The sequence below is a fragment of the Chiloscyllium punctatum genome, chromosome 26 (genome assembly GCF_047496795.1).
Source record: "Chiloscyllium punctatum isolate Juve2018m chromosome 26, sChiPun1.3, whole genome shotgun sequence".
NCBI lineage: Eukaryota > Metazoa > Chordata > Chondrichthyes > Orectolobiformes > Hemiscylliidae > Chiloscyllium > Chiloscyllium punctatum.
The window spans coordinates 28846352-28871008 of NC_092764.1; the positions used below are offsets into that span (position 1 = coordinate 28846352).

Here is a 24657-nt window from a genome sequence, read left to right on the forward strand (position 1 = left end):
AACAGGCAGCTTTAACCAAGGACTTGTTATACACGTTTTTAATGTGCTGTGTCTTAACTAGATTACAGTGTACATGTGTCGACTGCAATAAATTTAGCACTTCTTCTACTGCATTCCAAAATGAAATTACAACCTAGTGAACAATGCCTAAAAATAATCCTTTCTTTCTCCTCTTGTCTTTTTGATACATTTGTCATTGCGTAGTGCATAAGGTTATGGTCAGTTCTCTAAGGGAATGTTAACTAGCATTGCATGTTACTCATTTGATGTCACATTATATAAAGCAAAAAGCCATAATCTAGGGCACATGTTGATCAGTAACATCCGTTTGTTTTAAAGCTGAAACTATTCAAGTGAACACTTTCATTTGTGTGATGTAAACTAAATGATTGTTCTGTTCATTCATGCCAACAAGGAGGTAAGATTTACATTATATGTATTTGGTTTTACAGATGATAAGACTTGAACGGACAGTCAAGCAGCTTGAGGAAGAAAGGGTCCGACTGCAGGAGCACTGTAATGAATTGGTGGAAGAAAATGGGCAGCTTCACGCACGACTGGAAGTGGAGAATTTAACAGTGCAAAATCAACAAAATATTATGGCAATGGAGGTCATTAAGAGAGTTATTAGGTTTTTGACATAAAAACACAAAGGGAAAACATCCTTTCTATTGTCGTTCATGCTTTGGACCTTTCAACTAGTTTCTACAGAAACTCATTTTACTCAGGAACTGTACTTGTGAGACAAACAGAAGAGTCGACTTGTAATTCAACAAAATTTTATTCACAAAATACAAAAGATAGGAAAGAGGCACTATAGCTCTATATTGACCAAAGCCCTGCTCTTTTGTGATAAAAATCAATTATTGTGCCAGTTGCAATGTTAGGTGGTTGTCGCAATCTTTATGTAAACTACTACTGGCTACCAGCTACTACCCATGCAGTCATTCTCCATTTAAGTAGTACTAGGTTTTTTCACATTAGTAAACAACTTCACATTTTCCAACGTTCAGCTCTATCTGCCAGATTTTTGCCTCGGAGCTCAATCTATCAATATCCATCTGCAACTACTTTGCATCCTCTTCATAATTTACCTTTCTACCTATCTTTATGCCATCAGTAAATTACCATGACTTCACTCCCCTGATCTAAGTCATTGATGTAAGTTGTAAAAAAACTGAGACCCAGCACAGACCCCTGGGGTCTCCACTTATTCACATTCTGTCTCTCAGAAAATGACTCATTGCATATACTGTTTTCTGCTAGCCAGCCAATCTTCTATCCATGCTAGTATGTTACCCTCTACACTCTGAACTCCTATTTAATACAGTAACCTTTTATGTAATGCCTTGTCAAATATTATCTGGAAATCTAAGCACAGTGTATCCACAAGCTTCCTTTTATCCTAGCATATGTTATTCTTTTAAGGAACTCGAGTAAGTTGGTTATGGGCGGCACGGTGGCACAGTGGTTAGCACTGCTGCCTCACAGCGCTGGAGACCCGGGTTCAATTCCTGCCTCAGGCAACTGTCTATGTGAAGTTTGCACGTTCTCCCCGTGCCTGCGTGGGTTTCTTCCAATTTCCTCCCACAATCCAAAAAGTGTGCAGGTTAGGTGAATTGGCCATGCTAAATTGCCTGTTGTGTTAGGTGAAGTGGTAAATGTAGGAGAATGGGTCTGGGTGGGCTACTCTTCAGAAGCATTGGTGTGGACTTGTTGGGCCGAAGGGCCTGTTTCTACACTATAAATAATCTAATCTAAATGTGCTTTCCCTTTCTCAAAACTAGGCTGACTCTTCCTGATTACCTTGGGATTTTTTTTAAGTGCTCAGCTGTAATCTCCTTAATGATCAATTTTAACACCTTCCCCGTGACAGGCACCAATCTTGCTTTTCCACGGCTTCCTGCTTGCTGCCACCCTGCTTTCTTGAATTTGAGAAGTTATATTTGCTACTTTCTAGTCTAATGGGACTTTCCAGAATCTAGCAACTTTGGTGAATTTAAACCAATACACCTCTGTTAAAATGAGCATAGTGGCCATCGCTAAGGGGAAGATGCTGGGAAGTTGAAAAATCTGAAGGCAGATAAATCACCCAAACCAAATGGATTACAACCCAGAATTCTTGAGGAGGTACTAAGGAGATGGTAGAGACATTGGTAGTGATCTTTCAGGAATCGCTAGAGTCAGGGAGGGTTCCAGAGGTTAGAAAGTGGCTAACGTAACACCCCTGTTGAAGAAGGGAGGAAGATAGAACACAGGAAACTATAGGTTAGCTTGCCTGACTTAGGTCATTGGTAAGATTTTAGAATTCAGTATTAAGAATGAAATTGCGGATTATTTGGAAGTGCATAGTAAAATAGGATGGACTAAGTATGGCTTTGTCAACGAGACCTCATGCCGACTACTATGTTACAATTCTTGAGGAGGTGGCAAGCAAATTAGACAAAGGAGATCCAGTAGATGTAATCTATTTGGATTTCCAGAAGGCCTTTGATAAGGAGCCGTATAGTAGGCTGCTAAATAAGTTAAGAGCCCATGATGTCAGGGACAAGGTACTAGCATGGATAGAGGATTAGCTTACTGTCAGAAGACAGACAATAGGGATAATGGCTTCAGAAATCTTATGAAGGCGAATGCAATGTTGGTATTCATTTCAAGAGGGCTAGAAAACAAGACCAGATTTGTACAGAGTAAGGCTCTGGTCAGACCACATTTAGAATATTGTGGGTAGTTTTGGGACTCATATTTAAAGAAAGATGTGCTGGTGTTGGAGGGAGTCCACAGGAGGTTTACAAGGATGATCCTGGAAATGAAGGGTTTACCAAATGAGGATCAGTTGGGAAATCTGGATTTGTACTCAGTGGAGTTTGGAAGGATGTAGGGAGATCTGATTAAAACTTACAGCATACTGAGGTGCTTGCATAGAGTGTACATGGAGAAGGTATTTCTAATAGTAGAAGAGTCTAGTACCTTGGGTGGGCACAGCCTCAAGGTGAAAGGATGACCTTTTATAACTAAGATGAGGAGGATTTTTTTCAACCACAGGGTAGTGACTCTGTGGAAATCATTGCCATAGAGTGCTGTGAAGGCCAGGCCAATGAATGTATTTAGGACAGAGATAGATAGGTTCTTGATTAGTAACCAGGTTTTTTAATAAACAAAATTATTGTTTTATTATTGAAACACAACTTTTTCAATAAAGATACAATAATTGGTTAATAACAGCAGTCAAAAATCTAGAAGTGGAAATTTGTATCCTTCCAAATATCTCCCAAACAAATACACTAACACACTTATACTCACCCTTCAAAAAAGGAGAAAACAAAACAGATTTCACTGCAAAAATTATTAGCTTTTTGAGAAAGTAAATACTTTGGTCAATAGATTATCTTGAAGGCAAAAAGATAAAGTGTTGAAAGTTCCAAACATCAATTGTTCTAATATTCTAGCACATGCGTTCAGTTCACCAATCATGCACAGTTTTCTTTGAAATCTTACAGACACAAACTTGCTAAGGGAACACAATATTGAGATGTTGCTTCAATCACCTTCAAAAGAATAAATGTATTTTATCCTGAACTGAACAAGAGGGTTTTCATTTCAGAAATGGCAGAAATCAGCTGGACAGCTTGTTCTTAGCAAGCTTGACTTCAATTCAGCTGCTTCTCCGCAGGCTTACCTCCAATTAAAACAGATAAAACAAGAGCATCTCTAAGAAAAGTGCTGTTTATAAAAGCTCCAGCAAAGCAAGTAGTTGTTAGCAATCATGTGATTTCTAGGAAGCTTTATTTTGGAAAAGCTCCAGTGACAACAGTAAACTTTCAATGAAGTTTATTGAAGATTTATTAGACCACTGCCTGGAATGGGGGAGTCAGTTTATGAGGGAAGATTAATCAGACTAGGCTTGTATCTGCTGGGATTTAGAAGCATAAGAGGCAACTTGATGGAAAGATATGAAATTCTCAATTTCTTGAGTGTATGTAAAAAGAATGTTTACTCTTCTGAGTAAAACTAGAACCTCTTTTAAAGAGACCACTCCAGAGTTTTTTTCATTAATCTTGAAATAAATCCCTTTTCCCATAATCATTCAAAACTTCAGTCCTCCAAGCAATATTAAATTTAAAGCACCCATCTAACCTCATGTGGCAGAGGGCTAGGAACCAGAAGAGAAGACTAATAGACAGTGAGGTGGAAACTGGAGACTGTAAGGAACATGTTCATGAAGTTAGCATTACCAAGGGGAAGAATAGGCAGAGAGCAAATGAATGCAAAGGAACTGGTGGTCTGAAGTGCATATGTTTTAATGCAAAGAGTATAGTGGGTAAGGCAGATGAACTTAGGGCTTGGTTTGGTGCCTGGGAGTATGACGTTATTGCGGTCACAGAGACTTGGTTGAAAGAAAGGCATGATTGGCAACTAAATGTTCCACGATATAGATGCTTCAGACAAGACAGGGAGGGAAGTAAATGGGGGGAGGAGTTGCATTGCTGGTTATGGATGATATCACGGCTGTGCTAAAGGAGGACACTATGGAGGGCTTGAGCAGTAAGGCTTCATGGGTAGAGCTGAGAAATAAGAAGGGTGCAGTTACATTGTTGGGGTTGTACTACAGGCCTCCCAACAGTGAGCATGAGGTAGAAGAATAAATAGGTAAACAGATTATGGAAAGATGTCGAGGCAACAGGGTGGTGATGATGCGAGATTTTAATTTTCCCGACATTGACTGGGATACACTTAGTGTCAGAGGTCTGGTTGGGGCAGAATCTGTAAGGAGCCTCCCAGAAATTTTTCTGGAGCAGTATGTCATTAGTCTAACTAGGGAAGGGACCATATTGGAACAGGTGTTGGGTAATGAGCCAGGCCAGGTGGTAGAAGTTTCAGCGAGGGATTTATTTGGGAATAGTGACCACAATCCTGTAAGTTTTAGAACACTTGTAGACAAAGATGAGAGTGGTCCTAAGGGAAGAGTACGAAACTGGGCCAAGGCCAATTATATCAAAATTCGGCAGGAGCTGGGAAATGTGGATTAGGGGCAGCTATTTGAAGTGAAGTACACGTTTGATATGTTGAAGGCTTTCAAAGATAGTTTGAAGATAGTTTGAAGATAGTACAGGATAGGCATGTCCCTTTGAAAACAAGGGATAGGAAAGGCAAGATTCGTGAATAGCGGATGACAGGAGATATTTTGCAACTAGCCAAGAGGAAAAGGGAAGGGTACAGAAGATCCAGGCAGCTAAGAACAGAACAGGCTTTGGAGGAAGTAGGGAGTAGGGCCAATCTTAAACGAGGAATCAAGCAGGCTAAAAGGGGTCATGAAATAACCTTAGCAAGCAGTTAAGGAGAATCCCAAGGCCTTTTATTCATATATAAGAAGCAAAAGGGTAACTAGAGAAAGGGCTGGTCCTCTAAAGGATAAGGAAGGAAGTTTGTGTCAAACCTGAGAAAATGGGTGAGATTCTCAATGATTACTTTGCATCAGTGTTCACTGAGGGGAGGGACATAATGAATGTTGAAATTAGAGATGGAAATTTGTTTACTCTGGATCACATTGACATTAGGAGAGAGGATGTGTTGGGCAGGCTAAAGGATATTAAGGTAGACAAATCCCGAGGACTGGATTGGATCTATCCCAGATTGCTGGGGGAGATAAGAGAGGAAATAGCTGGGACCCTGACAGCTATCTTTGTAGCATCCTTAAACACAGGTGAAGTGCCGGAGGACTAAACAGTTGCTAATGTTGTCCCCCTGTTCAAGGAGGGTAATAGGGATATTCCAGGTAACTACAGACCAGTGAGCCTGACATCAGTAGTGGGAAAATTGCTGGAGAAGGTACTGAGGGATAAGATCTATTTATATTTGGAAGAGAATTGGCTGATCAGTGTTAGGCAATGTGGTTTTGTGCAGGGGAGATTGTGCCTTACCAACTTAATAAAGTTCTTTGAGGAAGTGACCAAGTTGATAGATGAAGGAAGGGCTGTAGACTTCATATACATGGACTTTAGTAAGGTGTTTGATAAGGTTATCCATGGTAAACTAATGTAGAAAGTGAAATCACATGATGTGCAGGGTGTTCTAGGTAGGTGGATAAAGAACTGGTTGAGCAACAGGAGACAGAGAGTAGTCGTTAATGGGAGTTTTTCGAAATGGAGAAAGGTGACCAGTGGTGTTCCACAGGGATCAATACTGGGGCTACTATTATTTGTGATATGCATAAATGATCTGGAAGAGGGCATTAGTGGTCTGATCAGTAAGTTTTCAGATGACACTAAGATTGGTGGAGTAGCAGAGAGCAGAGGGGACTGTCAAAGAATACAGGAGAATATAGATAGACTGGAGACTTGGATGGAGAAGTGGCAGATGGACTTCAATCTGGGAAAATGTGAGGTGATGCATTTTGGGAAGTCTAATTCTAGAGCGAATTATACAGTAAACGGAAGAGCCTTGGGAAATGTTGATGAGCAGTGAGATCTGAGAGTTCAGGTCCATTGTATTCTGAGGTGGCTGCACAGGTGGATGGAGTGGTCAAGAAGGCATATGGTATGCTTGCCTTAATCGGACGGGGTATTGAATATAAGAGCTGGCAGATCATGTTAAAATTGTACAAGACTTTGGTTCAGCCGTGTTTAGCATACTGTGTACAGTTCTGGTCACCACATTACCAAAAGGATGTGGACGCTTTGGAGAGGGTGCAGAGAAGATTTATGAGGATGTTGCTGGTATGGAAGGTAATAGCTATGAAGAGAGATTGAGTAGGTTAGGATTGTTTTCATTAGAAAAAAGGAGATTGAGGTGGTTCAGATCTACAAAATGATCGAGGATATAGACAGATGGATGGAGATAAGCTTTTTACCAGGGCGAGGGATTCAATAACAAGAGGTCATGCGTTCAAAGTGAGAGGAGAAAAGTTTAAGGGGGACATGCAGAAAGTACTTTACACGGAGGGTGTTAGGTGCCTGGAACGCGTTGCCAGCAGAGGTAGTAGAGGCAGGCACGGTAGATTAATTTAAGGTGCATCTAGAGATTTGCATGACCAGGTGGGTAGCAGAGGATACAGATCCTGAGAAATTGGGCAATAGGTTTACACAGTAGATTTTGATCGGCTCAGGCTTAGAGGGCCAAAGGGCCTGTTCCTGGCTGTAAATTTTCTTTGTTGTTCTCTTCTTTGTTGTATAATAAAACATAGGATGGTAGGGAAGAAGTGACAGAACTTTAAGGAGATATTTCATTCAGTAAGGAAGGATCCACAAGGAGGATGAACCATCTGTGGCTGACTAAGGAAGTTAAGAATAGTTTCAGTTGAAATAACAAGTATGCAATGCTGCTAAGGTTTGCAGGAGGCCAAACGATTGAGAAAATGTTAGAACTAACTACTGATACCTAAATGTAACAACAAAGGGAAACACATGAGATAAAAATGTAAGATAAGATAAAAATTAGAAAATATAAAAACAATAAAAGTTTGTACAAGTAAATAAAGAAAAGAATAGCCAAACATTGGTCCCTTGGAGGATGTGTCTGGGAAATTACTAAATGTAAAGAAGGAAATGACAGTTATTGTGTAGGGAGACTTAGAACCGTGCAGTTCAGAGGGATGAGGGTGTTCTTGTCAAGAACAATAAAAACTGGCATGTAGGTTCAGCAAACAATGAAAAAGGAAAAGGGAATGTTGGGCTGAAGTGCAACGGGGTTAGGGTATAAAATTAAGGAAGTCTTGTTACCTCTTTTTGTGGCATCTGTGAAACTTACCTTGAGTACAGTTTTAATCTCATTTCTTTAGGATGGATGTAGAAACATTGGAATCAATCCTGAGAAGATTGACTAGTTTGATTCCTGGGTTGAAGGGGCGATATTATGAACAAAGGTTAAGTGAGGCCTATAGGCATTAGTGTTTAGAGAAATGAATAAATGATGCTACTGAAGATGTAAAATTCTGAGAGGGCTTGACAGAGTAGCTGCAAGTCCACCATGTCCTGGCCAACATCCTCAATCAACATCATAGGAAACAGATCATCTGGGCATTACTGCACTGCGGTTGCTAAAACTTGGTGTGTGCAATTGAATGCCACATTTCCACGTGTCAGTGCTTCAAAAATACTCCATTAGCTGTAAAGCACATTGAGATGCCTGGAAGTCTGAAATATGCATTATAATTGTATGTCTTTTCTTATTTTCATTCTTCAGTTTATTTTTGTAATACTTTTGTATATGTCCTCTGGCTGTCATCATTTCCATAATAATTTCTTCCCTTGTCTCCCTCCTCCACTGCCTCCACAAACTGTAATTTTTAGCTCTTAGGCTGTCACTGACAGAAGTCACTGATTTAGAAATTTGATCCTGCTCTGTCCATTTTATAGGTATTCATCAGGTACCAGGGTCCAATGTAGCAATGGTTTATGCAAGCTAACTCCATTCAAGATGACTGCCACCTATTGGTTAGGGATCCTCACAAGGCATTCAAGCTGTACATTTGAAATTGGCATTGAATCAAATAAACCTTTCTAAGAACGTCACCTTCCCTTAACAGTCGATGGTGTTGCTATTGCAATGTTACTGTGAATTTCTGTATGAAGAATATTTGTGGGGATCACAATTGATCAGAAGCTCAACTGAATCATCCACAGAAATATTCTAGCTGTGAGAGCAGGTCAGAAGCTTGCTATCCTGTTGCAAGTAGCTCACCTGATTCCTGGAAGAAACATAGAAAAATATGTCAAGAGTAGAATGGAATACATTCCACATACATAAATTTGTGCATTTCCAGGAGTTTGACAGTGCCCTAGATACTTGATCAGCAATCTATCCCTTCCATTCGACATATAATGTGCAGTTGTTGCCATACTTGCTGTCTACGAGAAACTCTCTCATAACATCAAGACTTCAGTGGCAGTATGGCCCATACCTGTAAACTGCACTCCAAGAAAGATAGCGGAAAGATAGCAGTAATTCTTTGGAGCGCTGCTCCTTCATCAGGTGATTGTGGAGAGTAAGACACAGAATTTATAGCAAAGGTTTACGGTGTGATGTAACTGAAATTATATATTGAAAAAGACCCGAATTGTTTGTTAAGTCTCTCATCTTTTAGAATGACCATGTTGGTATCAGTTCTACCTTATCTGGACCAACATGACACCAATTGTTAAAGTGCACTTGAGACTGTAACTTCTAAAAAATTTTTTTACATATGAAAGAACTGATACCAACATGGTCATTCTCAAAGATGACAGACTCAACAAACAATTCAGGTCTTTTTCACTATATAATTTCAGTTACGTCACACTGGGAACTTTTGCTATAAATTCTGTGTCTTACAATTTTACTCTCCACAATCACCTGATGAAGGAGCAGCACTCAAAAAGCTAATGCTTCCAAATAAACCTATTGGACTATAACCTGATGTTGTGTGATTTCTAACTTTGTGCACCCCAGCCCACCACCGGCATCTCCAAATCATCAGTAATTCTTTTTCAACTGAATAGCTGTATAGTCTTATTCTCTTCTTTGTGCTTCAGTAATGTTTGGCAAATGAAATTACTGTCATTGTGGCAATAACTCACTATCAAGTATGATTGCCTATCTAGGAAATTCTGTGTCATTAGCCATGAATTCTTTAGATCTTTACATAGCTAATGAGCCTGAGCCGAGAACCACATTGCTAACCACACATTAATCAGGTGTTTCAGGGAAGTAAAATGGGTTTGAGGCCTTGAGATTGCTGACATTCTCTCTCCAGTTCCATTTCCATACTAACTCTTATTTCCACATATTCTCAAAGAATTGTGTCCTTTCATATAGGAGTTTCCTTCAAGTCTATTTTTTTCTGAATGATGGTCTCCCATGAATTCACATCTAAGTTGGACTTCTTGAGAGAAACCTTCAGGAGATCTTTGAAATGCTTCTTTTGTTCTCTCATTTGAATGCCTTCCTTGAGCTAGGCAAAGGAGATCTGCTTTAGCAGTTGTAACTCAGGCATCCTAAGTACATAGTCAGCTTGATAGAGTCTGTTCCAGATGATCATGGCCTCAATGTTGGTGTTATTAGCTGCTTCAAGGACACTGGTGTTTGTATGTCCGTCTTCCCATCTCAAATAGCGTTGGTGATACTTCTCACAGGTCTTGAGGACTTATATAGTCACGTTTTGGAGCCATATAGAAGAGTCAGAAGGATGACTGCCTTATAGAAACTTGGTATCAGCACAGATTTCACAGCCCTTGAAGACACTTAATCTTATGCATCTGAAGGTGGTGCTCATAGATTAGATGCAGTGTTGAGTATCTGCAGCGATGTGAGCCTTAGATAAACGGTAGCTTCCGAGGTAAGGGAAGGCTCCACATTTGGGAGGACTTCTTCATTGATCTTAATGGAAGAATGGACCTAAATTTGACATGGGATGGGTTGATAAAAAGTTTCAGCCTTCATGGGGTTGAGGCTGAGACCAATTCTTGGGTATGCTTCCATGAAGACATTAAGCAAGGTTTAAAGATTCTCTTCCAAGACATCAGAGATGATGTCGTTATCTGCATTATTGAAGTCTCACAAGCATGTAGTGTCATTTTATTCTTGGATTTCAATTGGTTGAGATTGAAAAGTTTTCTATCCATTCTGTAGACAATGTCAACACCAGTGGGAATCTTGTTCTTAACAAAGTGAAGAATGGTGATGATGAAGATGGAGAAAAGGGTGGGGGCGATAACAAATCCCTGCTTGACCTATATCTTGACCTCAAAGGATTTTGTTACTTAACTGTCAGTGAGGACCATAGCTGACATCTGTTCATGGAGGAGACAAAGAATGTTAATGAATTTCACTGGAGAGTCAGGCTTTGACAGCACTCCCTGATTGACTGAATCAAAAGTTTTGGTCAGATTGATGAAGGCCATGCAGAGCGGTTGATGTTGTTCCTGTATTTCCCTTGGAGTTGCTGAGCAGTGATTGTTATGTCCAGGATTTCCTGAGACTGGTTGAAGGCGCCTAGCGAGGATTCAGGGAATGATCTTCCTGGTGATAGAAAGGAAGGAGATTCTTTGGTAGCTCCACTGTCAACTTTGTCTCCTTTCTTGAAGACGATGGTAATAGTAGCATGTGTAGGATTGGCAGGGATGATGGGTTCGCTCTGCGTCTCCAATTTTGAAAATCTCCACTAGAATCCCATCTACTCCTACAGTTTTTCCATTATCCATCTGTCTAATGGAGGCTTCAACGTATGCCACACTAGGTGGGAGTCCAAGATCATCTTTGATGGGAAGTTGAGGAATTCCGCAAAGATTCTCATTGATTATTATTTCACAGTTTAAGAGTTCTTTGAAATGATCTCTCTATTGGAGGCTGATGTTTTCCTTGCCCCTCAAAAAGGTTCATCCTTACACCACACTGGTTTGCGGCCAAGGCTATTGGCTCTCCTTGGTGGCACAGAAGAAACCCATGGAGACCTGCTTGGCAGCAACAAGTTTCAGCTCCTTACCTTTCTCAGTCCACCATTGTTTCTTGATTTCCCTCCTTCTTCTTTGTAACTTCACCTTCATTGTTTGATAAATTCAGTTCTTTGTGTCGTTGGTGATGTTGTTTTGCCATGCATAGAGAGCTTTCCTCTTCTTATCGATGACATCTAGGATGGTATGGCCATTCTCATTGAACTTATGTTAGTGTTTTCTGGTCTTGTAGTCAATGGTTTTTTCATAGCATGAGATGAACTCTTTAGAGATTGTGTTGAAGACATTGTTGGTGTTCACTAGTCTGCTTAGTTCATGAAGCCATTCAATGTTGAGCTTTTGTCTGAACTGTTCCTTCACCTTCAGCTGTGTTTGGTGACATTCCATGGACATTGAGAAGCAAATGAGCCAATGGTTTGTCCAGCAACCATCTGCACTGATCATCGCTTTGGTAATGAGGACATTCTTTAGATCTTGGGATCAAACAGTGATGTAGTCGATCATGTGCCAGTGCTTTGATCATAGATCTTTCAAGAAGTTTTGAACTTGTCTTTTTGTTAAAACAGTGTTTTGGTGATCACCAGCTAGTGTTTCATGCATCTGGTGAGCAGGAGAATTCCATTGGTGTTGTAACTCCAGGCTCTTTTCTTTCGGATAGTGCCTTTCCACAGTTGGGCATCCTTTCCAACACTAGCGTTAAAGGATCCAAGGGGGATAATTTTATTTCCCTGAGAATGATGGTGAGTGTGGTGTCAGCTGAAATAGAAGCCTTCTTTGGATTCTGTAGCATCAAGCATTAGTGGATAGGCACTCACGATCATTGCTTGTTGGTCCATATTAAGTGTAGACGGAGAATCCTGAGGTAAATAATATTGTTAGGAGATCCCCAAAAACCCACAGATGCAATTAGTCTTCCAGAGTCCAAGACAGAGAGAGAGAGAGAGCGGTTGATAGTCAAAACCGTCTGTGATTCACAGTGTAGGAATGCAGGTGATAGGTCAAGCTAAAATTAAAAACACTTAACGTGTTGGGAGTTAAAATAAGTTGGAAGATTTGCATAGCTTAACTTAAAGGGAGAAATCTATAGGAAAATTTGCAGCATGACAGATACGTTTGGAGTTAAACAGGGTTAGGAAAGAAAAAAAATCAGGACCTAAGAATCACTGTTGACTGATTTTCAGAAAAGTTAAATCTTTCCTTAAAGGGCAGTGTAAGTACTGGTGAGGTGTGTTCTTTTCAATTGTGTTAAAAGTTATTTTCTGTATATTAAAGTATAAATTTCCTACAGAAGGACTTTGGTGCTTTAAATTTATTTGTTACAGAAATGTTTTAAATGTGAATACCTATCATCTCATCTGTTCAGCTATTAATCAGAAGTTTTAATTGATTTGTAAGCATTATTGGTGTCCACAGGGATGTTAGGAATAGAGTTTCCTCTAAACTACACGCACCATTTAACTTTGGGCATGATGTTCCTTTGCTGACATTGGTCAAGGTCCTAGAGTTACCAATGTAACAGCATTGCAAAAGCATCCTCACTGTAAGCACTATAATGATTCAAGAAGAAGGCAATGTTTTCAAGGCAATGTGAGATGACCATTAAATGCCAGGATTGCTAGCAATGCCCATGCCCCAAGATCAGATTTTTATTAAATACGTCTCATTCTATTCTAGGAGCCATAAGTGAAATATCCTGGTCTAATCAAACTGATAACAAATTTTCACATTTTTGTTCCATATTTGATGCATAATTGTACTGTTAAGTGTATGTGAAAGGCAGGTGAAGGAATAGAAATAAAGAAAAATAAATAAAAATTAAGGTGATAAAGCCTAATAAAGGATTTCAGTTTACTTTTGAATATATGTTTTTAAGGTATAACAGGTTTTTATTTAAAAAAAGCAAAGAAAAACAGAATAAAATGATACTTTACCACATTATGATGAAGAATGACGATTGTTATTAACTCAGTCTGTTTTTGTTCAGTTATGTAGAAAAGAAGACTTGATTCAGGAGTTGAAAAATGAAAAGATTGCCTTGCAGGCCAAAGCTAATTCAACTGCAGAGAAGGTAAGTGTTACAAATGATGTGTTACAACTCGGCTTTGACATAAATGTTTTGGAATTTATCGCAAAAGAAATTTTATTTATCGTAATTAGAAACCAGACATTTATGCAGAAAACGGTTGACAAATAATGCTCAATTAGTTTGATTTCAAAAATATTCTTTGGCCATTTGTATTGATAATATCAACATTGTACTGAAATACACAGTGGCATTTTGATGTAATTATAGCATAGAAAACGTGCAGGGGAAGTTTGGTTTGTAACTGTGGATGTGGGGAGCAGAATTTCCACTTTGGGCACAAATTAGAGAAGTAGTACAATGGGCTAAATTTTACCAAAGGTAGGCTAAGTGTCAATTTTGGAGTGTTTTCTAAAGATTTATTTTCAGGTTCTCTTGCAAATTATCTCATGAAATTCTCTGATGCTCAATTTATTATGTATACTCACCAGCTCTGTGGCAGAACATTTGATCTACTGTGCACCCACAAGTACTCACTACTTCTGGGATTTCCACTGCCGATTCCATATTTAAAGCCCAGCTGTGTGCAAGGCCAATCATTGCCAGCCATGAGTAGCCCTTCACAGTAGATGCATTGGAGGGAAATAAGAAAGAATAAGTTCTGAAAGAACATAGAAATAGAAGCTCGCATTCTTAAATATAATGTTACTGCACATCATTACCTGCCTGACCAATGTCCAGTGTAACTGCAATTACAGAAATGACACCACTCATTCTGAGCACCGTACCGTGTTAAAATGCCTGCTTGGAGGTTCCTACGCTTTCCATAATGATCACGATAGCATAACCTCCTGTCATTGTTCAATGTGGGAACATCACATGTTCTTGGAAAACCTTCAAACAGTTGAAAGCATCAACTTTTATTGAAAAGCAAAGAAAGAAGCTAATGGTAAAAGCTGCATTTGCTTCTGTGACTAAACAGGAGCAGTTTGCCTTTTGAGCATCAACAAATTTACAGTCAATGAATGATTTCATCCAGCATTGATCTGTTGAAAGTGAGTGCCAATTACATCCACTGTGACTTATTGCACCCAATGCTGCACCATTCCAGTATGATAAAGGTGATGTTCCTCCTTTTCAATGTCCTCATCCTCCTCAGAAGATTGTTCCCACTCCCCCTGCTCTTCAGCATCCATCGCGTAACTAATTTGCTTATTGCAGTTGAGCAGGCCAATACAATCAAGAACTATGCTTCACACTATGTCTGGAGTGTACTGCAAGACCCTTCCAGATTGAGTGAAGCATCAGAACATCATTTTCACAAGGCCTATTATCTGTTGTTAAATGGCTCTCTTGGAAGAATGAGCATCATTGTATTTGTACTAGATTTTATTCAAAGTGTTACATCAACTCTGAATGCAAAAAGTAGCCCTTGTCCCCCAGAAACCACCCTTGTAAGACATCTGGCCATTGAAATAAAGCAGAAACATGAAAGTTCTCAATAATATGGGCAACACTGTAGCTACCAGGATACCTGGCACAGATATGACATTGAAGATCACAGTTGACTTTCATATTAACAGAAATAAAACCAATGTTTCTTCAAAGTCAGCTACATTATCATATAACTCAAATCAGTTACACGTGAAAAAAATTATTAAACATACATGTTTGTGTCGACGAGCTTAAAAGAACAGGCCCGATTATTATAGCCTCCAGAAAATTTGGTGACCTGTCCAAACAGGCTGAAACAGGCAGTGGGACTGTTGTTGCAATGCCTCTGCATCTGCAATGCAACAGACAAATGGAAGCAGAAACTGCAGGGAAGGGATACTACATAAAAGGGGAGGAAGATAGCTCCTTCACAGAAGGCCCTGCTCACCGGTTTTCATGTAGAAGTTTTTCAATTTCATTAAGGACTACTGTCTGAGGGCACTTGAGGTTCAACAAAAAGGTATTCAGAGAACAATGCCATCTCTTTCAACTGAACCTGCAACCTCACACCAAGTCAAAGGCAGCGCTGTCAGCAGCCATCAAAGTCAATGTCACTGTAAATGTCAGTGCTATTGGATCAATCCAGTCAGGATATGTGGCATAGGGAGCATTTTGCTGCATTCTTTACATTACTGCAAAAGGAATGCACCAGTGGTTCTCTGCATACAAATACAGTCAGATTCATCATTTTTTTTCCACTAACTGGAGGGAAGCAGGATGTGCAGATTTATGACTTAACCAGCATAGCAGGATTTTCTAATAGTTTATTGAATGCATACTTGTGGCTATGTGGATCTTACTTGCCAATGGGACAAGATGAAGCTGCTGTAGATTAGCAGCAAAAGAGGTCACTGTTGTATTAGGTATGAGTTGCATTCACTTACCTTGACTACTCGTGTGAGGTCATTAAATCTTTTGCAGCATTTCTTCTAAGTCCTCAAGGCTGAACTTAAGAAATCAATCTTCCTTGCCACTTTCTCCTATTCATTTGGAAGACCATTCTCAAGGGCCTCATTGCCCTCCCCACTCACCACACCATAGAAATGTGGTCTATCTCCTCTTCTTAATGTCCCCAACATTGTATCTATTTTGCTGGGAACCCTCACCCTGCAGGAAATTTCAGGAGTGATAATCAAGAATAACGTCTTTCGAAGTTCAATAATTCATAAACTATAATTGAGTTTTGAAGACAATTATCATTTTGATAATGTAAACATGAATTCAAAGGAGTAAAGAATTGTCTGTTTGAATAATTTTGTCACTATTTAAGTTGATAGTTGGGTTAGAATGAATAGTCTTTTGACATACTGTGCATATGTAGCATGCCACATATTTGATATAATTTGATGCCCAAAGATAATCTATTATCATTATTGTTGCTGTGTTTGTTGACTGTCATTTCCAGACTTTTCATTACTACGTCAAATTGTTTTCAAATCTTTTTGTTTGTTCAATGGATTCAATTTTAATATTGAGCAATTGAATTGAATGGGCTGCTAATTAACAATGATCCATTTCACACATCACACAAGATCAAACTCTACCACAAAGAGTTTTTGTTGTTTTACTGAGACGATCTGTGCAGAGCATAGCTCTTTGAAGCTTTCAGAAACCTGCTTACTCTAATGAGTCAATGAGCCATTACTAACCTACAGTCGGTCCCTTGTCTCCAGTTAAAACACCCATCTTCACTTTACAAAATTCTTTGCGTCTCACACTGCCATTGCATTCCCCTCCAGATCTGTATGCCTCCCACATTTTTATTATGGAACCCTCCTTTATCCTTCCCTTCTGTTTAGACAGAGTTTGCAGGTGCCTAAGTCTTAGGGTCAGATGTTTTTCTGCCAGAAAATTTCCAGACTCAACAGATCTACCCTAACATAAGGAGCCCATCACAAGCAATTTCTACTCTGGGGGAGGCAGAGGCTTTATGTGAGTGGGCCTTCTGCCTCCAAGGAAATTTGGTGGCTACTACAGAGGAGGGTAAATGCAGAAGTTGACTAATTAAGGGTCTACTTTAATTCTCTTGGATTTTATCTAGCTTTATGAAAGGCTGTTAATCTGTAGTCTTTATCCCTTAGACATCATGCTCCCTCCATGATTTCTCCTTAACACACCATCCATGGCACTCATTCTTATTTCCATGCATTCTCATGCCCCCATAACACCTCAATAGTCACTAATTATGTTCACTATGAGCAGAGTTGATGAATCATTTGGAGCTGAAAAAAAACCTTTCACTGATGTACACTTGATTAAAAAAAACTCTTATTCATAAAATTAATTTAGCAACTTTCAAGTCACTCGTGGATTTAAACATCTGTTCCAAAAAGAAAAATAACTTATGTTCAGTAACCACATCAAATATAACTAATCATTTAAGAGTTTCTTAAAACTTGAATTAAAATGCCACTTCAGATCTCCCTGGTGAAATCAGTGGTTTTGAGATTTTGCAATTCAGCCAAGTTTTAATAATGGGCTCAGGTATAATAATAGCCCTTAGTAAGTGTCAATGATGAAGTCTGTTGAAACTGCAGAAATGAATTGCTTGCTTTTGTGGGAGAGTTTAGGACCAGAAGGGATAATCTCAAAGTAAGGGGTTACCCAATTAAAGCAGATATGAGGATACATTCCTTCTCTTTAAGGCAAGTGAATTTGTGGAATTCTCTATCACTAAGAGATGTGAAGACTGGGTTGTTCAAAATATTCAAGAGTGACATAGATGGATTTTTAATCAGTAAGGGAACCAACAGGCCTGGGGAAAAAGCAATGCATTAAAGATGAGGATTATAAGATTAGCCATGATCTCATTGAATAGTGGCAGACTTGATGGGTCGAATGGCCTACTTCTACTGCTACATTTATGATGTTAAGGATGACAATGGTTTTTATTAATCTACATTAGATGGCAATCAATGCACTCCAGAAATGTATTTTTCTTTTAACTTAAGTTAACTTTTAACTTAGTGTTTTTCATTTTTAAAAGTTTGAAAAGTTAACTAACTTCAGATCATGATATTTTAACACTGTGTCTGGTCTTCAGAAACCTTTATATCTCCTTCATAAATTTATGATTCCCATATTGTTCTAAAAGCAGTGAAACAATGAAAATTAGGTTTGTTTAAACTCAGCACTGTTTTCAAACAGTCCAACAGATTTTGGTTTCACACCTGATGTGGGATTTATTGAGGTTCATAAGAATGAGTCTGAAAAAAGAACTGATGATAAAAATACCATGGATCAGGCTGTGGCTTTAACTACAACTAGAAACCCGAGATGGATAAGAAATACAAAGGAGTGTTTTCTTCAACTAATACAGCTGAACACATGACAGTACTAAGAAATACAGAAGGTAGTTTCCCTCCTGACAGTGCATTAAAAGCCACAGTTTTAAACATTGGCAGAAGTGCATTGTACACCAATTCTGTTGCATAAAATGTGCTGAGAATGGGACTTGATGTCCACGATAGTGGTAGTCGGTTTGTTCAGAAATTACCTATGGATTGAGTTGATGTCTCGAAAAAGGTTTAGCTCGAATGAAAGTTATATCTTCACCTGTAATTATATAATATCTGACTGGGAAAGAGATGTAACATTTACAAGAATACATTCCAAGTAACTTCCCTTGTGTATGATGCAACATGCAAGTGCATAGATTATAAAGAAGAGGTGATTCAAAAACAAATTATAAAAAACGCAGCATGAATCTGTTTCTGAATTGTCCACAAAGAGTAGATAGTTGAAAGTTGTGTTTGTTTTTTAACATAAACAAAATCAAAAATTGCAGGAAAAGCTCAGCTCAAAAGATCTGACAACATCTGTGAAAAGAAATCAGAGTTTACATTTCAGGTCCAGTGATCCTTCTTCAGATCCTTCTTTAAAAAACAGAAAGGTGGATAAATCTCCACGACCTGATCAAGTGCATCCCAAGATGTTGTGAGAAGCTAGGGAAGAAATTGCAGGGCCCCGAGCAGGGATATTTGTATCATCTACAACCACAGGTGAATTGCTAGCTAATGCTAATGCTATGCCTTTATTTAAGAAAAGTTGTCAGGAGACGCTAGGGAGCTATAGATTAGTCAGTCTGACATCTGTGGTGGGTACCTCGATGGACAGGATTCTGAGAGATAGGATTTACATACACTTGGAAAGGCAAGGGCTAATTAGGGATCGTCAGCATGACTTTGTGTGAGGGAAATCGTGTCTCACAAACTTGGCTGAGTGTTTTAAGGATGTGACCAAGAAGATGATGAGGGCAGTCTACATAGACTTTAGTAAAGCCTTTGACAAGGTTCCACATGGTAGACTGGTTAGTAAAGTTAGATTACATCGGATTCAGGGAGAGCTTACCAATTGGATATAAAATTGGCTTGATGATAGGCAACAGAGGGTGTTGGTGGAGGGTTGTTTTTCAGACTGGAGGCGTGTGACCAGCGGTGTTCTGCAGGGATTGATTCTGAGTCCACTGGTGTTTGTCATTTATATAAATGACTTGGAGAAGAATTTAGAAAGCATGGTTAGTAAGTTTTCAGATGACACCAAAATTGGTGGAACAATGCACAGTGATGGAGGTTATCTAAGATTACAAGCAATTCATGATCAATTGGGCCAATGGGTTGAGGATTGGCATGTTGGGGTTTAATTTAAATAAATGTGAGGTATTGCATTTGGTAAGAAGAACAGAGGCAGGACTTATATAATTAATGATAAATCCCTGGGGAGTGTTGTCGAACAGAGAGACCTAGGGGCTCACGTACATAGTGCCACAAGTAGACAGGGTGGTAAAGAAGGCATTTGACATGCTTGCCTTCTTTGCTCAGACTATTGAATATGGGAGTTGGTGTTTTGGACCAGGCCAGATCCCCTCAAACATTTTAAGAATAGCTCAGATCGTAACTTCTTTAGAGTTGTTTTAGGCAGATATAAGGTGGATATTCCAAGAATGATGCAGCTTGTCAAACTACTTGGTTTCAAGTAGAACAAAATTTATTTACACACCACCAAATGAAACAAGCAAAAGAAAACGGAATTTAGAATAGCAACTATTTGAAAGCCCAAATGATGCCATATTCCTGCAACTCAACAAAGGAGCTATTCCAATTTCCTGCAGCAGCCCCATAAAACACCCCTTGGCACAAAAGGTAACTTCAAATACAGGTTCTTACAGGAGACACGTCAGAGAGAGAGAGAGACAGCCAGAAATATCTGTTGAAGCAGGGAACTTTCTCCCCCAGCAGCTTTCTTTGACCAGCAGCTTCAAACATACTGCCTGTTAAAACCTAAACCAAACCAGGAACAAAACCCTGAACTGGGAGAACTGGCCACTTCCCTTTCATTGTACATTGTAAAAAAAACCTAAAAGCCTTTTAGACCATAGGATATAGGAGCAGAAGTTAGCCCATTCAGCCCATCACGTCTGCTCTGCCATTCAATCATGATTGATAAGTTTCTGAACCCCACTCTCCCATTTTCTCCCCGTAACCTTTGATCCCCTTGATACTCAAGAACCTATCCATCTCTGTCTTAAATATACTCAATGACCTGGCCTCCACAGCCTTCTGTGGCAATGAATTCCATAGATTCACCACTATCTGGGTGAAGAAGTTGCTCCTGATTCTCCATTCTAAAAGGTCTTCCCTCTACTCTAAGGCCATGCCCTCGGGTCCTAGTATTTCCGGGCAATGGAAACATTTTCCCAACATCTACTCTGTCCAGGCCATTCAGTATTCTGTAAGTTTCAATGAGATCCCACCCCCACCCCCATCCTTTTAACCCCATCGAATATAGACCAAGAGTCCTCAAACGTTCTTTATATGTTTCTTTCCTGGGGTCATTCCCATGAATCTCCTCTGAATACGCTCGAGGGCCAGTACATCCTTCCTGAAATGTGGAGCCCAAAACTGCGCACAATACCCCAAATATGGTCTGACCAAAGCCTTATATAGCCTCAGAAGTTGATCCCTGATTTTATATTCAAGTCCTCTCAAAATAAATGCCATCATTGCATTTGCCTTCCTAACTACTGAGGAAACCTGCAAGTTTACGTTGAGAGAATCCTGGACTAGAACTCTCAAGTCTTTTTACACTTCAGATTTCTGAAATTTCTCTCCATTTACAAAGTCGTCCATGCCTCTATTCTTCCTAGCAAAGTGCATGACCTCACACTTTCCCACATTACACTCCATCTGCCACTTCTTTGCCCACTCTCCAAACATGTCTAAATCCATCTGCAGCCTTCTTGCCTCCTCAATGCTGCCTGTCCCTCTACCTATCTTTGTATCATTTGTAAACTTAGCCAGAAAGCCCTCAGTTTCTTCATCTAGGTTGCTAATGTATGAAAAGTTATGGTCCCAACACAGCCTTGCGGAACACCATTTGTCACCGGCTGCCATCCTGAGAAAAACCCTTTTATCCCCACTCTCTGTTTACTGCCAGACAGCCAAGCTTCTATCCATGCTAGCACCTCGCCTCTAACACCATGGACACTTACCTTACTCAATAGCTTCCTGTGCGGCATATTGTCAAAGGCCTTCTTAAAGTTCAGATAGATAACATCCATTGGCTCTCCTTGGTCTAACATGCTTGTTATTTACTCAAAGAATTCTAGCAGATTTGTCAGGCATGACCATGCTGACTTTGCCCTATTTTACTGTATACTTTCATGTATTCAGAAATCTCATCCTTCATAATGGATTCAGTATCTTACCCATGACCGAGGTTAAGCTAATTGGTCTGTAATTTTCTGTCTTTTGGCTTACTCCCTTTTTAAACATGGGTGTCATGTTAGCAATTTTCCAGTCCTCTGATTCCTGAAAGATCACCACTTAAACCTCCACTATCTTTTCGGCCATCTCCCTTATAACTCTGGGGTGTAGTCCATCTGGTCCAGGTGATTTATCCACCTTCAGGCCATTCAGTTTTCCTTGATTGTTGCCTTCGGCAGTGCCTGTTAGCCATTAGCATAGTCCCAAACCCAGTCAAATCAGAACTTCTGCCTTTATAACCCCTCTTGAAAAAAGCTAAGGACAACAAAACTTTGTTCAAGAAGCAGCATCATCACAGTTGGGGTGTCATGTTGCGGTTGTACAAGATGCTGTTGAGGCCACTTTTGGAGTACTGTGTACAGTTCTGGCCCAACCCTGCTACAAAAAGAATATTATTGAATTGGAGAGGGTGTAGAAAAGATTGACAAGATCGTTACCGGGACTGGAGGGTTAAAGTTTTCAGGAGAGGCTGAATAGCTAGGAGATTGAGGAGTGAACTTAAATATGTTTATAAAATCACGAGGGGCATAGATAAGGTGAATCATAAAGGTCTTTTCCCTAGGGTAGGAGATTCAAAACTAGAGGGCATGATTTTAAGGTAAGAGGATAAAGATTTAAAAAGGACCTGATGGGCAATGTTTTCACAAGGGTGGTTCATATGTGGAATGAACTGCCAGAGGAAGTGGTAGTATAGGTGTAATTACAACATTTAAAAGACATTTGGTCGGTACATGATTAGGAATGATTTAGAGGGATATGGGGCAAACTCAGGCAAATGAGACTAGTTTATTGGGAAACTTGATCAGCATGGACGAGTTGGACCAAAATGTCTATTTTTGTGCTGAATGACTGTCTGACTATGACCTGGATGAGTCACACCCCACTTTCTTCCCATATTGGTGAAAATTGTATCAGCTGGAACAGGGCAGACTCCGCATAAATCCACTCTTTTTTTCAATTGAGCACCTCCCTAAGCCCTTCCATTTCTCATTCAGTCTTAAAGAACCCATACTTGAATCAGGGTTTTGATTGTCCCATGATTTGTCCATGGCTTGATTACTATTTATCTATTTCCCTTTTAAAATATCTTCAGATTTTTAGTATGTTCAAGTTATTATATAAACAATTGTTCTTGTATATTGCCAAAGCAAAATAATTCTGTTCTATTCTTGGATTAAACCAATATGAATAAGGAATTCATCAATATGTCCAGCAGTACCAGACTTGTGATTTATAACATTGATTCTGAGTATTCTGAGATAATAAAGTTGACTTCTGACAATATGCAGTGTTATTAGTATGTATTTTGGAAATAGCCATGTGAAACGATCACTTCTGGAATCTTAACCTTTGAACCAAAGATTAATTTAGTTTCTTGTGACATTTGCAGTATTTTTTTCCTGTTGAATGAAGCGTTTTATTGTTTATAAAACAGCAGGACTATTATGATTTACTTTCTAAAAATTGTAAACAACATACGTTTTAGGCTTCATTGTTAATGCTTGACTTCACTGCTATCTGAATCCTTTAAGGATACTGTATTGTCATTACTAAAGATGTCCTCCCATTAGAGAGAGAATGTCTCTGTGATAAATTTTCTCTTTTCTGTCCTATCACAATAGATTTTTCAATATGAAATGCAGATTGAACATCTAATGCAGCAGTTTAAATCAGCACAGTCAGAGAGAGTGTCCAGTGATAAGGTGATCCACAGCTTAGAAAGTCAGCTGCAAGAATACAGAACATACCATCATGAAGCCACACAGGAGGTCACTGTTATATTCTAAGCTGTTTTACATCATAGTCTTTCACTTTAATATGCCTGTATTCCACTTGTGCAAGGAGAGTAATAGCCTGCAGATTCTTACAGGTTGCAGCAGTACTGATCAAACCTCTCATTAATCAGGCAAAGATTCTTCCTGAAAAATGCAATAACGTGATTAATTGAAAACAGAAATGGAATTCATTGGTTAATTTATTTGAATAGGATTTCTATTAACTGCCATAATTAACTTGCCTAAGTTTCACAGGTTTTCATTTGAAATGTTAACGTTTAGATATGTGACTCAAGATATAGGAAGTGAGGACTCAGGAAATAAATATTCTGACAAATTTAGATTTGCCATGTGAATTTCTACTCATGATGGCAACGCTATCATAAGGAACTCCTTTGAAATGTATTGACTGGAAGTGGCACTGTAAAATCATTATGCAGTTTTCTCTGAATCTACTTCCAGCATCTCATTATCACACTAAATTGGTAAGCTTCAAAAAGAAAATTTCACCCAAAATGACAAAAGGATTTTTTTTTAAACAAGGAGATGATTAGATATTTGTACAATCCAAATTTTAAACTTCATTTTTGTCACTGGGACAAATTCCTTATGGTATTTATCACTAACATTACTTATTAAAGTTCTAATAAGAAAACTGTAAGTCAAATATCTATTGTTCCACCACAAAGTGGCTCAGAATACCTACATTATAAGATTCAAATCAGATTATCACCACAAAGGGAAGCCTCTCCATTGTGGCAAAAATGGCAGAACTTCATGGAATCCTAATTCCCACTCCTGAATTTAGTATTTCCTGTTTCCATGGGGGCAGGATTGACATCATCCATAGTTCATACCTCAATTTGTCAGGGAGGCAGTTGGCCACTTGCTGCCTCCATGAGAAACGTATTTTGGAATCATTGGTATCTGGAACCTGGATTGTGGAGATTAAGCCAAGTAAGATCAGGTCTGTTCTCAGTGCATTTTTTTTTTGGATTGTTTGGGTACCCCTTGAAGAGCTGAGGTATCCTGTCAACATGGCTACATAACATGTTGGGGACAGAGTCAGGGTTCCTTAGAGGGAGTGGGAGGTGGTCATGTGCCATTGGGATTATTAACAGTAAAGAAGATTGTATGAAAAGATGCACAAACCCATTGGAACTGCCCAACATGTT

General features: G+C 39.2%; 1 protein-coding gene across 7 annotated transcripts in view; it reads left to right on the plus strand.

Annotated features, from left to right (window-relative positions):
* pmfbp1 (polyamine modulated factor 1 binding protein 1) overlaps positions 1 to 24657 on the plus strand; it is an 829187-nt gene that overhangs the window by 522983 nt on the left and 281547 nt on the right. For all 7 annotated transcript variants that reach the window (XM_072595986.1, XM_072595983.1, XM_072595987.1 and 4 more), the window contains 2 exons: positions 453 to 611; positions 13411 to 13494. In XM_072595986.1, the coding sequence (XP_072452087.1) occupies positions 453 to 611; positions 13411 to 13494 (243 nt within the window). The remainder of the gene's footprint in view (positions 1 to 452; positions 612 to 13410; positions 13495 to 24657) is intronic.